Source organism: Ctenopharyngodon idella, chromosome 16, assembly GCF_019924925.1.
Source record: "Ctenopharyngodon idella isolate HZGC_01 chromosome 16, HZGC01, whole genome shotgun sequence".
NCBI classification, from domain to species: Eukaryota; Metazoa; Chordata; class Actinopteri; order Cypriniformes; family Xenocyprididae; genus Ctenopharyngodon; species Ctenopharyngodon idella.
The window spans coordinates 30584330-30600902 of NC_067235.1; the positions used below are offsets into that span (position 1 = coordinate 30584330).

Consider the following 16573-nt stretch of genomic DNA (forward strand, 5'->3'; position numbering starts at 1 on the left):
CAGATCCCAAGAGGGTACAGAGGGGGGCCGGGGAGGATTCAGTCTCCTCGCCCCCCTCAAGAACCTGACGATCAGATCGTGCTTCCCTAGCGATTTACCATCAACTGCATAGTGATGTGCGGCGATAGCGGCAACATACACCTTGAGGGTGGAGGGAGACAGCCTTCGCTCCAGGCCCTCTTGCAGAAAGGAAAGCACGGTTCTGACCGAACATGATCGGGGGTCCTCTTGGTGAGAGGAGGGCAGCTGTTTGCCAGGGCATCCGTGCCGAGCGTGCCGCCGGTCAGGGAATAGAACAACTGGCAGAGGGCAGTCTCCGGGGAGGCGAACAGATCTATCTGTGCCTCGTCGAAGCGCTGCCAGATCAGCTGGACCACCTGGGGATGGAGTCGCCATTCGCCCGGAAGTGGAGGCTGCCGTGAGAGCTCATCGGCTGCACGGTTGAGCACGCCTGGGACGTGAATGGCACGAAGCGACCTCAGATGCTTCTGACTCCATAGCAAGAGATGGCGGGCGAGTTGCGACATACGGCGGGAGCGTAGACCACCCTGATGGTTGATGTACGTAACGGCCGCAGTGCTGTCTGAGCGGACCAGTACGTGCTTGTCTGTCAACAGCTCCTGGAAGCGGCCCAGTGCAAGACGTACTGCTAACAACTCAAGGCAATTGATATGCCAATGCAGTTGGGGCCCCGTCCACAGACCCGATGCTGCATGCCCGTTGTACGTGGCCCCCCACCCCGTGGCAGAGGCATCTGTGTGGACCACAGCATGCCTGGACACTTGTTCGAAGGGGAACTCCAGCCCGCAGGAACGAAGGGTCCGACCACTTGGTGAGGGTGCGACGGCAGTTCGTTGTCACAGGGACACGGAACGTACCGCGCTGCCACGCCCATCTCGGGACCCGGCCGCGGAGCCAGTGTTGAAGCGGCCTCATATGAAGCAATCCGAGCGGCGTGACTGCGGCTGCGGATGCCATATGCCCCAGGAGCCTCTGAAAGAGTTTCAGTGGGGCCGCCGTCCTGCGCTTGAGCGTACTCAGGCAGGTCAACACTGACTGGACTCGCTCCTCGGAGAGGCGCGCGGTCCAGGCGACCGAATCCAGTTCCCTACTGAGATAAGAGATCCTCTGCCCAGGGGAGAGTTTGCTCTTGTCCCAGTTGACCCGAAGACCCAACCGACTGAGGTGAGCTAACACCATGTCCCTGTGTTCGCACAACTGCTCCCGCGAGCTGGCCAGGATGAGCCAGTCGTCGAGGTAGTTGAGATGTGAACGCCCTGTTCCTTGAGCGGAACAATGGCCGCCTCCGCAACCTTCGAAAAGACGCGGGGCGACAGGGCCAGCCCGAAGGGTAGGACTTTGTACTGATATGCCCGACCCTCGAACGCAAACCGTAGGAGTCTGTGACGAGGCAGAATCGAGACATGAAAGTACGCGTCCTTCAGGTCGATCGCTGCAAACCAATCCTGGGGACGGATGCATTTGAAAATGCACTTCTGCGTAAGCATCTTGAACGGCAGCCTGTGAAGGGACCGATTCAGGACACGCAGATCCAGGATTGGCCGTAGCCCACCGCCCTTCTTGGGTACAATGAAGTAGGGGCTGGAGAACCCTGACTCCATATCGGCTGGAGGGACCGGCTCGACTGCATCCTTCGCCAGGAGGACAGCAATCTCCGCCCAGAGAACAGGTGCATTGTCCAGGGACACACGAGTGTAATGGACACCCCTGAACACCGGGGGACGCCGGGCGAACTAAATCGCATAGCCGAGTCTGATGGTACAAATGAGCCAGCGGGACGGGCTGGAAAGCGCTAGCCAGGCTTCCAGACACCGAACCAGCGGGACCAAATGCACCACAGACGTACCGGGCGTGGGGCAGCGAGGTAGAGTGCTGGGACCCGACTCGGACGGCATAGCGGCCCGTAGTGTGGTCAGACTCTGCAAGGTGGCAGTGTGAATGGGAGACGGCACATGGGAGGCGGCCTTGACCAACACACTGGGACCTGCTGGCGAAGTGAGAGGGGGCTGAGAGTGGCGAGGTGGGGCCTCGCGCACTGCCAGCCGCGCCCTCTTGGGACCTGGAGGGTTAGAAAACAGTTCTACTCCGTGGGCACCGCTGGTCTCCGGAGAGCCAGCGGCGGAACAAACCAAAATTCTCCACCCGGCCCTCCTCCGGGGAGGGAGCGATGTGGGCATCGTCTCCCGAAGAACTGTTTACCTCAGCTCCAGGTCACCCGTTTCTCCAGGACCGCTTCTCGCTAGCCAAGTGGCTTGTCTGCGGCTGAGCGGGCTGGAATTTAGGCCAGCTTGTGAGATGATAGCATCGAGAAAGCGTACTTAGACGATGACACACCTCTGCAAGGCTAGCCAGGGGTGTTTCCGGACCACCATGGTGGACATTGTCTGGCCAGGGGCCTGCGCTATGACTTGCATCATGCGTAGCTCAACCCCGACTCAGAACTACCCATATGCAATGAGTGCTTTGGCCTTCCACAGACTTGCCGGGGGCCAAGACCCATGCAGGGCAGAGGTGGTATGCCCGTAGCACTGCCACCCCACCACAGAGGGTAGTGAGAGAGAAAAAACTTTTAATGCAGATTATGACCCTTTTGGCATTCCATATTTGGCACCAAAAAAGGCTTCCAAACTGCCAAGTTTTTAATGCACGTCCGGGCTAAGACAGGGGGCGGGGCAAGGCGAGTATGCGTCGCACCACACCCCCAGGGGCCCGGGAAGCATGGTCGTTAACTCTGAATCTGATTCAGCATGAGCACATCACAACCGTGGGACGCTCAGCCTCATCTTCATGTCCAGAGCCCAACAACCCTCTCTCCAATGTAGCAGTCGACATCTGATCCTCTGCTGGAGCCCTGCTAAGATGCTAGGTCCCCCATGAGAAGGACCAGCAATCCACCCAGAAGCTACCAGCCATGTGGGAGAGTGAACATGGTCGTCTAACTGAACGACACACGGCGCTGAGCGCTGACGTGGCCATGTTTTTACCAAACATAAACCACCCACGAACACAGTCACAACATGTTTGCGATGCATTAGGAGGAGTGGGGGGCCCACGGAGATTGGCTCGGCAGGTATTGCCCCACTGTGATCCTCTGGTCACCCTGGCTTATTCACCAAAAGTAGTACTTTTCTGATTCAGAAAGAGAAACTAGATCGGGGAATAGGTGAGGGGACTCCACCTCATTTGAGGCACTCGAGTCTCGACCACGCATCTAGAGCGCCGAACAACGCGCTGGGTTGCCATGGCAACGCGCGCTGTCAGCCGGCAGCTCGACGGCACACGGCGCGCTGAGCGCTCAAGCCCTTACGAGAAAGGCAAGACGAACAACGTGGGCATGCTCTCTTTTTTTTGTTTACAAGAGAATATGAACCACCCACAAACACAGTCTCAGCACGCTAAGCAGACATGAGAGAAAATGATTGTGGCCGTCAGTGAGGATAGGAAACGACCGCCTCCAGAAACGCACAGACAGCATGACGTCTTGAAAAAGACGCAGTGTCTGTCTGTGAAGCTCTTTTAGAAGCTCTTGTTCTTTGTGCCGAAGCACACAGGGAACAGCCGCGATGTGACTGCAGGTACACTTTTCACTCCCTGAGTCACACACACAGAGGAACCGGCCCAAATCGCAAACCAACGGGGCAAATAATGCTGTGAAAACAGCAGTTGAGAGCTGTATAACAGCTCGAGAAGCTCACTCTGGGAAAGCTCGCGGCCTCGCTGTAAGGTGCCATAAAGCCAGCACTGTAGAACAAAAGCTCTTCAAAGGCTTGCGAAGTCACTCTCAGACTAATAGCAGGAACACACAGGTTGGCTCCGAAACGAAAGACAGAGTGCGATTGCATCTGCTCCCCTATTTATACCACCTGGCGGGGGCGGTGCGCATTATGCAAATATCGCACGCCAACTCCATTGGCCTGTTGTAGTTCACTCGAAGCTGATAGGGCTCTCTAGCGATATCCCAATTCGTCGGTCACTACTGACGTACGTCGAACGTGACCGACTGAAAGGATACTGTTAATCATTTACACAGTGGCTGTCATAACTTGTTTTCATGACGGATTTATTTAGGCCTTACATTAACAGGTTACGTTAAATATAATTAATATATAGGCTAATATAGTGCATTTATTTAGCGAAACAGTTCATTTCTCTAGCGAACTAACAAGCTGTTGACACTGAATGGCTTTTCTGAGGTAAATGTAATAGCCTACTATGTGACATATTGTTTACAAACTGTTTTACTGACATCTTTCCGTGGTTGAAACACTAAGTTGTACTGTATCTTTCAACATACCTTCATGTTCAATGTGAAGAGGAAGTAATGATCGCGTTCACTCGCACTCTGCCGTTTGAACTGCGATCAGTAACGCCACATCAAAAAGCTTCAAAACGGTATTTATTGTTTGAATTTCATGATAAAATGAACAGAATTTTAAAGATGGCACTTTGTTTCTTATCGAAAGTAACAAAACACAGAGCTTATTACGATTATTGGTGGTTAATGCTGTTTAAAATAGGTTAGGCTAAAAAGCATTACTGTGCCTGCCCCCTTTTGGATTGGAGTGTGGATCGCCTGTAGTCGTCGTCATACTGCATGAACCGAACCATGACATCCGTAACGTGACGGTTCGGGACGAATACATGTACCGTTACACCCCTAATATATATATAGTGCAACTTTACTGTAACTGGTGATCAATTTAATGTGTGCATTTATTTCTTAACAAAATCTCTTACCTCAAACTTTTGAATCGTACATTTAAAATATGAAAAATAATTAATTACTTATATATTACCAGAAAAAAGCTCACTAATATATCATGAATATTAGATATATCACCCAGTTTATATATATTACCTGCACAGCATGCTTTTGCCTCATATCATGTCCAAAAATCATGGTAATACCATTGTACCTTTTGTAAATATTAGTCCAGCCGGTCGTGCAGCTGCAAGACACGGCGAGTCTGGCAAGAGGTTTGGAGGTGACCTCAGTGCTCATGACTCATTCATTAGTGAGCTTAATTAGTGCTGCAATCAACACTTACTTCCTCTGATTACAGGAAAAAGCAAGAAGAAGGATAAGTGTAAGAACAGCCAGATGTACCCGCTGAGCGAGACCCAGTACTGCCCCTGCGACAAATACAACGCCCAGCCGGTGGGCAACTGGTCTGACTGCATCTTGCCCGAGGGCCGTGTGGAAAGCGCTGTGGGCATGAAGGTCCAGGGAGACATTAAGGAGTGTGGGCAGGGCTACCGGTTCCAGGCCATGGTGTGCTACGACCAGGATAACAGACTCGTGGAGACTTCACGCTGTAACAGTCATGGTAAGAAGTTCATCATGTAACTCTCACCATAGAGTTGACGTCATGACAAGCATTAGGGCGCCATTAAAGTTAGCCAACATTGCTAAGTAACCTTCCTGGACTGCGCTAAACTAATTTATATTCATTAGCTAAGCCAAGCCTGGTATAAACTCCCATCCTGTGAAGAATTGGCACTTAAGTTGTATGTCCTTGCAGACTAGGCACGTTCCCCCCTCAGATTTTTGAGCCAAGTAGATTTTTAAAATGCAACTTGTCTTTAAAAATGGCTTTGAATAATTATTAAAAGACATTTTTAATTATTATCAATTATTAAAAGACATTTTTAATAATTTAGAATAATTATTTTATTTTATTTTATTTTATTACCAGACAGTCTTAATATAGTATTTTTTAAATATGTTTTTAAAGCTAATAATATGAGTGCTCGAAGCATTTAAAACGAGCTTTAGAAATGTGTTTTATTTTATAACTGTACATAATGATTAACATAATTTTATTTATTTAATTTTAATAAAATAAGCTGCTTTTTGAATATTTTTAATTATTATGTTTACACAGTCATGGACAACCCAAACAAAATAAAATTGCAATTTTTATGCCTGGAGGTGAATGAAATGGAAAAAAACTAAATCTATTAAAATGGGAACAAATAAACTTTTAAAGTATAATTATTGTGTGTAAAAATAATAATAATTAAAAAAAGATGTTTGTATACAAAAAATTATGATAAAAATAAGTACCACAGATGATTTGCTTTATACTGAAAATTCAGTCATCTACTCATCCTCAGTTCATTTTTAAGTCAAGTCCAAATTGCGTCTTATTTTGGTTAATAACAGCCCACTTAGACAGGAACAGGGCAGTTATTTTATACGACATTCAGGGGCATCTGAGTCACACCTTCATTTGATCATGTGTTGTTTCATCCCTGTTCATTCGTCATTTTCTACAGCTTCCTCTCTCTAGTGACCTTTCCTCTCTCTGTTAGTGAAACTTTTGGTGCATTGCTCTCTTAATCTTGTTATTTGGATGACGAGCAGGCTGGTAAGAGTGCCAGGCGCTGCTCGGTTGACTTTGCCCTCTGCCCGAGTGGCTGTTTCACCCTGCTGATCTCCAGGTATAAATCTCGGCCCTCATTAAAGACCGCATGCTGTCGGCGGGACTGGGCCTAATCAGAGCTGACATTAACCACTGACAGATACTCTCGCTTTTACAGCACACAGCCCACGTGGGGTTGGGAAATGAGGTCCGAATCCATTTTTCAAAAAAATGCACGAATGATTTTCATGACATTTTCATAAATAAACACTGTAATATAAATAATATTTATATGTATAATGTAAATATTTTTATATTTATTATATCTATTTTTAATTTAATTTTCTATATTTAAATATTTATTATTTATATTTATACTGTGCATTTTCTAAATATTTATGTATTTAATCTTTATATTTATAATATACATATTTTTATATATTATATTTATACATTTATTATCTATATTTATAATTATATATATATATATATATATATATATATATATATATATATATATACACACACACACACACACACACACACAGTAAACAATTATTTTCATGATTTGTTATCACAACATTTTTTCTTTTGTCAAATCAACTTCAATAATTGGTTCAAATAACAATTTTTTGAGTTTCTGTTGATTAAACCAATCGCCTTCATTGTATAAAGAATAAATATAAATATTTATATAAATGATTATATGTAAAAATGTGTAAAATCTTAAAAATTAGCTTTTTAATTTGAACTCTAATAATGACAGTCTGACATTCATTTTAGTAACTATTATAAACAGAAATCATCTAGTAAAGAAAATCTGTTGAACCTTATGCTGCTAAGTTATTTAAATAATGACGCTTGACTAGGGAAACAACAATAATAAATACCGATAATAATGATGATTTGATGTGAAACAGGTTGATCAGCAGCCCATGTTTAAAAACTGAAATGAGAGTTGTCAAATGATAATGAAGTAAGAGTTGCCATGAGCTTAAAATAATCTTGGCAAAAGGCTCAAATGTTGTATTATTCAGTTACTTCCTCTGCTTTATTTCCCAGGAGTTCAAAGTGCTTGAGAATTGAACTCCACAACTGATTTAAGTCAAATTATTTGCCTGAAAATGCTCTCAGAGACATTCACATGGAATCAGATGACATTTCACCACTTCATGGGCTTCGTGGATCTCCATGTGGCGTCTCTTAAAGCTCCTCAGATTGGTGATGTCATCAGCAAATCCCTCATCATCTTTCATTATCTTTTTTTTCCTCAATCGCATTACTCTCTCTTTGTTCCAAAATCCAGTGAGCTGCTATGTAGGCTGCATTTTAAGGTATCGCCAAAGGCAGCACCGCATATATCCTTCATGTAAAGCACAATCCCATAGTGCATTGCGACAGCCTGAGTGAAAAAAATCCAATATGTGGATGATACAGTTGAATGTTGATTCTAAGTATAGTGATGTAATTCATGAAATACCACACAAATACTGATAAAGACAATGAAATCCAATTAAAAATTGACTACCCAGTATGTGTTTGTGCTGTGTGTTTTTATGCTTATTAGAGTAAAACGTAATGTAGATCATTCCAAATCGGTCACATGTGACATTCCATCTTAGTTAAGATACTATCTTAGAAGGCAGCTCACTAGATTTCGGAACGGAGCCATTCGCTCTCTTTCACTGGGTTAATCACTACAGTTCCTCATAATAGAAGGCTCTGTCTTACATGCTGCCTTGGGCTACTGAAGAATTTATTAAATACTCTTATATCTCTTCTCTAAACGAGAGCTTAACATAAATGCATGTTTATTTCTGAATGCTTTTGGACGATTAACTTGAACGCAGCAGATACAGCAGTAACGCATAGCGTTTACTTCCATTTGTACATACATTACTGTTCAAAAGTTTGGGGTCACTGTTTTTTTTTAACAGAAATTAATATTTTATTGAACAAGGATGCATTAAATTGGTCAAAAGTGACAGTAAAGACATTTATAATGTTACAGTGATTTCTATTTACAAATAAACTGTTCTTTTGAACATGGAAAGAACATTATTACAGTTTCCACAAAAATCTTAAGCAGCACATCTGTTTTTAATTGATGATAATAATAAGAAATGTTTCTTGAGCAGCAAATATTAGAATGTTAGCATATTAGAATGATTTCTGAAGGATCATGTGACACTGAAGACTGGAGTAATGATGCTGAAAATTCAGCTTTGACATCACAGGAATAAATGACATTTTAAAATATATTCACATAGAAAACTGTATTTTTCACTGTATTTTTGATCAAATAAATGCATAAGAGCCTTCTTTCAAAAGCATAGTATTTTCAAAAGCAAATGTGTGTTTGTTTATATATTCATTATTTATATTTTTAATGTAATTTTCTATATTTAAATATATAATATATATTTATATTATAAATATTAATAATACTATTATATATAATTTTCTAAATATATAATATATACTTGCTGTTTATATTATATATAATACAAATATATAATATATATATAAAGCCTTACCAATCCCAAACTTTTAAACGGTCCTGAAATTGATCAGGAATGAAATGTTAACAAGTTTTTAACATGAATGTTTAATGTTGTATTTACAAGCTTCAAAGACTATTGCATTTCTGATGGGATTCTGATGTTCATGCTTTGCCTTAACAGCCTGATTCAAATTAAGGACTAGTTCACAAAAATATTAACATCATGCCTATCAAGCCCAAAAACGTAGTTTCTTTCCATGCAATTAAAGCATGACTAGACCATAAAACTTGTCCATATTGTATGACTCGTGTGCTATATTGCATTTTTTTTTTTTTTGACAGAATTTGAACTGTTCCTTAAAGCTTTCAGAGTAAGTAACTGTGAAACTTGCTTGTTTTTCTTTTATGACCCTTTAGTTTGTGAGTGTTGCCATTTAATGTTGCCCAGCGTCAGGACTTGGACAGGATGTGGATTGTGTTGAAGGAATGGGGTCACTACGGGCACAAAAGAATAACACGAGGGCTGCCATGTTTGGTGAAGGCCAGTGGCGTCCTGCCACCTCTGAACTGGCTGTAGGGACAGAGAGCGTTGCATGTTGGGTCGAGTGGTCAGCGCATGGCCAATGGGGGCTTGTTTTTCTCCTCCTAGAGGGCGTTTACTCTGTGTTAACAGTGTAACAGGACCAACATGTCTTAACACTGAAGGGCAGAGGAGATGGGAGAGCTGTTTTATACAGATGCATTGTGACTGCACAGGGTATTTCGGGTCGCTGCAGTATCCCCCCCCCCTCGGGAACCGACTCTCCTCCTGCCCGTCACGGCCGTGTCAGATCCTGGTTAATCTTTCGGGCAGGCGACCACAAGGGAGAAGAGACTGTGAAACTCACCCTAGACCTCTCTGATTAATTGCTTTGATTTTTCAATCAGAAGCTCCTCTAGGTGCATGTTTCATGGCTTGTGTTCGAACTGCTTTTTAGCAGCACAAGATGTGCCAAGTTTTGAATGTCGGGTAGAGAAGTGACGTTGTTCTTTTTTTTTAGTATTCAGATACATTTTGGTCTCAAGAATTTGAGTGAATCTTTTTAATTACTTTTCATTAAATATATGTTATTCTATTATTATTATATAATATATTAATATATTATATATTTAATATAAATATTGGTAACACTTTAGTTTAGGCTCCAATTCTCACTATTAACTAGTTGCTTATTAGCATGCATATTACTAGGATATTGGCTGTTTATTAGTACTTATAAAGCACATATTAATGCCTTTTCTACATGACCATATTCTACAGTACATCCCATAATCCTACCCAATACCTGAACTTAGCAACTACCTTACTAACTAGGAGTTTGAGGCAATAGTCATAGTTAATCGTTAGTTAAAGCTGCAGTTCTTTACTTTTTTTGGTTCAAAATTATCCAAAATCAATTTTTGAGCAAGTACATAACCAGCCAGTGTTCAAAACTATCTCCTTAACTTAGTTCAATTCACAAGGGTAAGCTTGTAATAATGTGTTCTAATTTGAGTGGTACTGGTAGGTTTCCACAGGAAATTTGAGCATGATATGAGCTAAGCAATTGTTAGATTTAATCACCATTGGTAGTGCGATTTATTGTAATGCTTTTTTTCCCTCAGTTGGTCAGAACAAAAGTGGCAGATTTGTAACTTGTTCAGGTGGCAAATTCTTACTTTGGTCATACTTCCAAGACTACAATCTGTGATTCCGAAGTACAGTATCCACTGGTGCGGTGACTGACAGCCACATATTCTCCTCAAAACATTAGATTCATCCACGCTGAGGAGCCGTGCCAAAGCACAACCCACATAAAGATGATAATTCCGCAAATAACGGTAATGGCGAACAGAGATGGCGACAAAGAGGCAAAACTTACGGACTGCAGCTTTAATAGTGAGAACTGGAGTTGGACCCTGAACTAAAGTGTGACCTAAATATTTAATATTAAAAATGTTTTGTTACTATTTTTGAACAATTTTATTTAAACAAAATGAAAATGTACTTTTATTTTTTTAAATATTCTTGACAATGTCACAAAGGCTGGTTACAATATGAAAAACAAATATGTTTTATATATGTAATTTTATAATAGTTTTTATTAATAATATTAATTGTCTAGTATATAATTCATTTTCTATAGACAAAATCATTTTTATCTTTATTTTTTTCAGGATGAATATTTTGTGAGATTCATTTATAACACTGAGTGTCCTCATTAAATTGTTCTGACGCATTCCACTGATTCCGTCATTAACACCGTAGTTGCACACAATTTCATGCTGAGTCCAAAATTAACACTCACCAAGTGCCAAATGCTTGTAATAATTGGTTTTGGCAAGGAATAAAACAAATAAAACTGGCCAGTTGGTTGCTTTAGGAAACAAATACAAGGTTGAAAACCGTCAGCTTGACCCCTGTCCAAGTTTTTCTTTAATTTTCATATCAGAACAAACAGTGTTAAGGATTTTCATTGTTAACACACCACTATCGACACCTGAGGAGCAAAATGTGATAGGTGGCAAGTGACAAAATGTCCTATTTGCTGCAAAAACAATAAAAAACAATACTGTATACTGTATATGCATGCATATGAGGGCAATACGCTGCTTGCAAACCATCCATGACTGTGTTCACAATACAGCAAGATATACAGCATGGCTAGTTTATAATTTAAATATTAAGGAAACAAATGTTCATTGCCGCATTAGAAGTGTATTAATTAAAAACACTGCGCTTAAAGATTCAGTACGTCATGTGAGCTGAGGTTAATAATCTCGGTGGGTGTTGTGCAGTGATATGGTGAACATATGTTTGACATCATAGCTGTTTTAATCGTGTGTTTGTGAATGCCTGGAACACTGACCAATCAGCTTCCAGCACCAGAACCATCCATTTTATAATGTATTATTTACCACAGTATTTTGAAAGCAGCAATTTCTGCATTTGACTTGTTCTTAGCCAAGTGTTGGCTGCTCTTGAAAGGCTGCTGTGAAGGATATGGCGTTCAGGGACAACATAATGTGTGTGTGTGTGTTTGTTGGGCCAGCAGTATGTACTTGGAAAAGGCTGATCCTCTTGAGCCAAAAGAGTAGGCAGTACACAAGGCATGAGTAAACAGCAGTAATAAAATTCAGCATTAGCTGTTAAAGCATATCACATTCCCTGACCCTGCAGCCAACTCTCCACAAAAGTACTGCATCTCAAAACATGCCTATTTATACCAATTGCTTTTACACTTTTTGTGCACCTCATAATGTTTTCTGCAAGGTACAAGCTTGCTTTTTATTTTTAATCAAGATTTAAACCACTTCAAAACGGCCTGTTTAATCAGTAAGTCTGTTAGATTTGTGATTACCCTGCAGGAAAATCCAGTTAAAACCAGCATCTGATGGTAGTTTGTTTTACATGCTTGCTGGATGGTTATTTATAGTCATTATTAGTTGGGAAGAAAAACTGGAAGAGACCATCTGAATCACATGTAATTTGTTTTTATGTGCATTTTTGATGTACTGTAAATTCTGACCATGCATGCTCTTTTTTTCAGGGTATATCGAGGAGGCCTGCATCGTCCCTTGCCCTTCTGATTGTAAACTCAGTGAATGGTCCAACTGGTCGCGCTGCAGCAAATCCTGTGGCAGTGGGGTCAAAGTTCGCTCAAAATGGCTCAGAGAAAAGCCTTACAATGGAGGAAGACCCTGCCCAAAACTGGACCACCTTAACCAGGTAAACGTCACCCTACCATTTGCACGGAGGAAAGGATTATAAGTACATTAGATGTTAAAGCACATTGTTTTACAGTAGGCAACATACTAACTGAAGTAAAACATACAGTACAAATAGTGCAATACAATTACAGTTACGCATTACAGTCTCACAATCAGTGTCAGGGAAAGTTACTTTTAAAAGTAAAGCGTTACATTATTGAATTACTCCCTAAAAAAGTAACTAAATATGTTACTTTTTATGGGAAGTAATGCGTTACATTACTTTTGCATTGCTTTTTCTTACCTGGGCTGGGTTTGCTTGTATTTTTTGAGATGGAGAAGTGTCAGTCAATAAATGTGAAAACAAAGTAACTTGTGTTGCTTATTTGAAAAAGTAAATCAGATATTTTGTTGTAAATTTAAAAGTAATGCGTTACTTTACTGGTTAATTGAAAAAAGTAATCTGATTACGTATAACTCACATTATTTGTAATGTGTTACCCCAACACTGCTCCAATTACAATGGAATTCGGTATTAGTATGCTGCTAACATAAAGCAATACTCAAATATTATGTTCAGTAGTGCATTTTTATTTGGATTAAACTATTTTATTGCTACTTTTTGATAAAATAAATTATAAGTTTACTTAAAATCATTTATCTTGCCTTATCTCCCATTTTGGATGGATAGAGAGTGTATTGCAATGCATTATGGCATTGTAAAAGGACACATGAAGTGCTGCCTTACAATTTGTCCCAAAGAAGGTATCTTATGCTGATTAGTCATTCCTTAAGGCATAGGAGCGCATCTATGATATCTTAAAATATTGCCTACATAGGCAGTTCACTATGCTTTGGAGCATAGTTCAAAAGTTTCCCTCAACTTCTAGAATTTTTGAAAATCAAATGCTTAAGATCCAAAAATAGGTTGACAAGTGAACCTCAAATTATTCAGAAATGCTTGCTTTTCATCTCTATTTTCTTTGCTGAGATTTGCTAGAAATAAATCACACCACATCAAAGCGCTTTTGAGATCTCTGCTCCTGACTAATATATGTTCTTGGATTTAATTTAATTTATCAAGATTAAATACTCTCCTTTTATTAATTAACAGATTATCAGGGTGGTTAAAGGTCATGTCGTTTTACATTTTGGCAAAATTAAACATGACGAGCAAGAAATGACACAGTCTTCTACGTATACTTTGACAATGTGAAATCAAAATTGAACCTATTTATTTTCTTAATAGATAGTTCTGGTCTTTCAAACTGTATTTCATGTTGAGATTAAGCAATGCTGTTTCTTAAAAAGAACGATTAATAAGGACCATTCTTAACTGAACATGGTGTTTTATGGTACTTTGGTCTCTAGACGCAGATGTTCTAATGACATTTTTCTCTAACTCTCCAATAATGCTGCTCGGCCACAGGCACAGGTAAAAACACTTTCTCCTCTTAATTGGAATTTCTTTTTTTAGATTTCACATTCCAGAGTTGATTTAAAATTCTCTTATGGGGTTTATGTTGTTGTGTTTTTCTTTGAATAGGGTTCACTTTGGTGTGCTATTTCTATTTTTGCTGAGCAATGTTGCACTTTCCCATTGAGAATGGGCAACAAATTTTTATCTGGATACTTTAGATCGAAATTTGTTGCCCATTCTCAATGGGAAATTGCCCAAGCAACATCGTATATATACATTGTATGTATTTATTTAAATTTATTTAATGTATATATTTTTGATTTCTTTAATGTGTATTTATTTATTACAATCTGTTGAATTAATAGTCTGTTGTTTTATTTAATTTTTATTTATTTATTTTAAAAAAAATTTTGTTTATTTAATTTTTTTAATTTTTTTTCTTTAATGTGTATTCTGTAGAAAAAAATTAGGTAACACTTTATTTTAAGGTGACGTAGTTACACGTTACTACATGTACTTACTATAGTAATAACAGTAAATTATGCATAATTACAAGTAACTAACCCTAAACCAAACCCTAACCGCTGCTCTATAGTAAGTACATGAGGTTAATTAATATTACTCAGTACTAATTTGAGTAAGTACACTGCAACTACATCACCTTAAAATAAAGTCTAACCAAAAATTAAGTCACAGAATCAGAACTTTAAACTGCTTCTAGACATGCAAAAATTGCAATTTTTCATATTAATTTCAGTGCATTTATATTGAATAGAAAATTATTATTTAGTATTTAGTTTGACCTTGCACTGATCATTTCTTTTTCACACTGATTCGATTTTATCCTGTTGTTATCTACCTCAGTTATAGTAGTTGGATGTGTATGATTAGTTTAGTAGTATTGATGCTGTTACGAGTGGTTGGTGGGCTCATGTTTCAGGTCTATGAGGTGGTCCCGTGCGTCAGTGACTGCAGTCAGTATATTTGGGTAGCTGAACCCTGGAGCGTGTGGAAAGTAAGTAACGTGGATCTGAAGGAGAACTGTGGCGAGGGCGTGCAAACAAGAAGAGTCAGGTGAGATGCCTTTTCCTCATATTTATTTTACTGTTATTCCATCCACAATACCCTGATATCGTACTGTGCTCATCTTTGATGGTCCTGCAGGTGTATGTTGAACACAGTGGACGGTCCCACTGACGCGGTTGAAGACTATCTGTGTGATCCAGAGGAGATGCCACAGGGCACGAGGGAGAGCCGACTGCCCTGCCCGGAGGACTGTGTGCTGTCTGACTGGAGTCCCTGGACCCCATGTGACCTGGTCAGGATTATCGCTAATCCATTTAAACCCGAGGGTTGCATATAGGCACTGATTTGATTGCTGTAGTGAAAGGAAAAAGATTCTTTGCTCAAGTCTACTACTTTTCAGAGGTTTCATCAAAAACACCCTAGTAATGTCATGTTTTTTAGAGATCTTAGTCAGCAAAGTCTCAAAAGATATGTCTCAAAGATATGTCTGTGATTGTAGCCAACATCTGTTGAGCGCGTGAACACAATGACCAATCAGGTGTTTACGAACTTCGTTCAACAGCGCTCAAAGCGTCACATTTTTTAAATTTCAGTACCGACTCATAGTTTTAGTTTATATAAAAATAACAACACTAATGACAACAGTTGTCTCATTTGTGTCCATTTTAATTATCCTAAGCATCTGAGACATGTCTAACTTCATGCCTTAATAAATGAGAAATCTCTTCAATCTTCTATAAGAAACATCTGAGCAATACCATTTTGGGGTTATTCCAACAGGGACATAATTTTATCCTCGGATTATATGACCTCAGTGAGAGCCAACAGACAGTGAGGCATAAATTGTGGCATAAAAAATCAAAGCAGGTCATTACGATGCATTTGTTAGACAGTAAATGAACAGCTTGAGGAGAAATATGAGAGAATTATGAGCTCACTAAAGAATGTACTGCGGTGTGTAAAAGACGACCATGTTTTATCGGCCTCTTAAAGCCGTGTTCTGGAAGAGGAGATCGGGAGAGGACGGCGTTTGCCCTGCGTCTGCCTAAAGAAGGAGAGGACTGTCCGGTTAGCATGCAGACCGAGCCCTGCCTCCTGAACCGCAACTGCTTTCACTACAGTTACAACATCACCGGTGAGTATACGAAATTGCAAAGTGTTTCCAAACAGCTTTCCCAACTAGGGCTGCGTGATTTGGGTAAAAAAATCACTTTGGTTTGCCAAATGGTGTTCTTTTTAAAGTCATTATGACATTGATGATCCATTAAATACACAATGGATAAACCCTATATTTTTTCCTCATAGAGCATCTAGTTTTTCTCTAAAGTGCATAATAGTACTGCAGTAAAATTGGTTGTGAATGCCATTTCTTGTTGACTTTATTATTTTGTCCTGCGCTGTGACTTCCTGTAGTTTTTGAGTCCTTCTAGTCTGGGCATTACCCACAAAGCACTTTTCTCTTATTGATTTGAGTTACATGAATGAGTCTTTCAAGAGTTTGGATCATTA

General features: G+C 40.3%; 1 protein-coding gene across 4 annotated transcripts in view; it reads left to right on the forward strand.

Annotated features, from left to right (window-relative positions):
• LOC127497179 (thrombospondin type-1 domain-containing protein 7A) overlaps positions 1 to 16573 on the forward strand; it is a 139365-nt gene that overhangs the window by 103256 nt on the left and 19536 nt on the right. For all 4 annotated transcript variants that reach the window (XR_007925471.1, XR_007925472.1, XM_051865478.1 and 1 more), the window contains 5 exons: positions 5085 to 5348; positions 12459 to 12643; positions 14979 to 15112; positions 15203 to 15356; positions 16058 to 16199. Coding sequence is in view for 2 of the 4 variants with exons in the window: in XM_051865478.1 (XP_051721438.1) it covers positions 5085 to 5348; positions 12459 to 12643; positions 14979 to 15112; positions 15203 to 15356; positions 16058 to 16199 (879 nt within the window). In the remaining 2 variants the exon portion in view is untranslated. The remainder of the gene's footprint in view (positions 1 to 5084; positions 5349 to 12458; positions 12644 to 14978; positions 15113 to 15202; positions 15357 to 16057; positions 16200 to 16573) is intronic.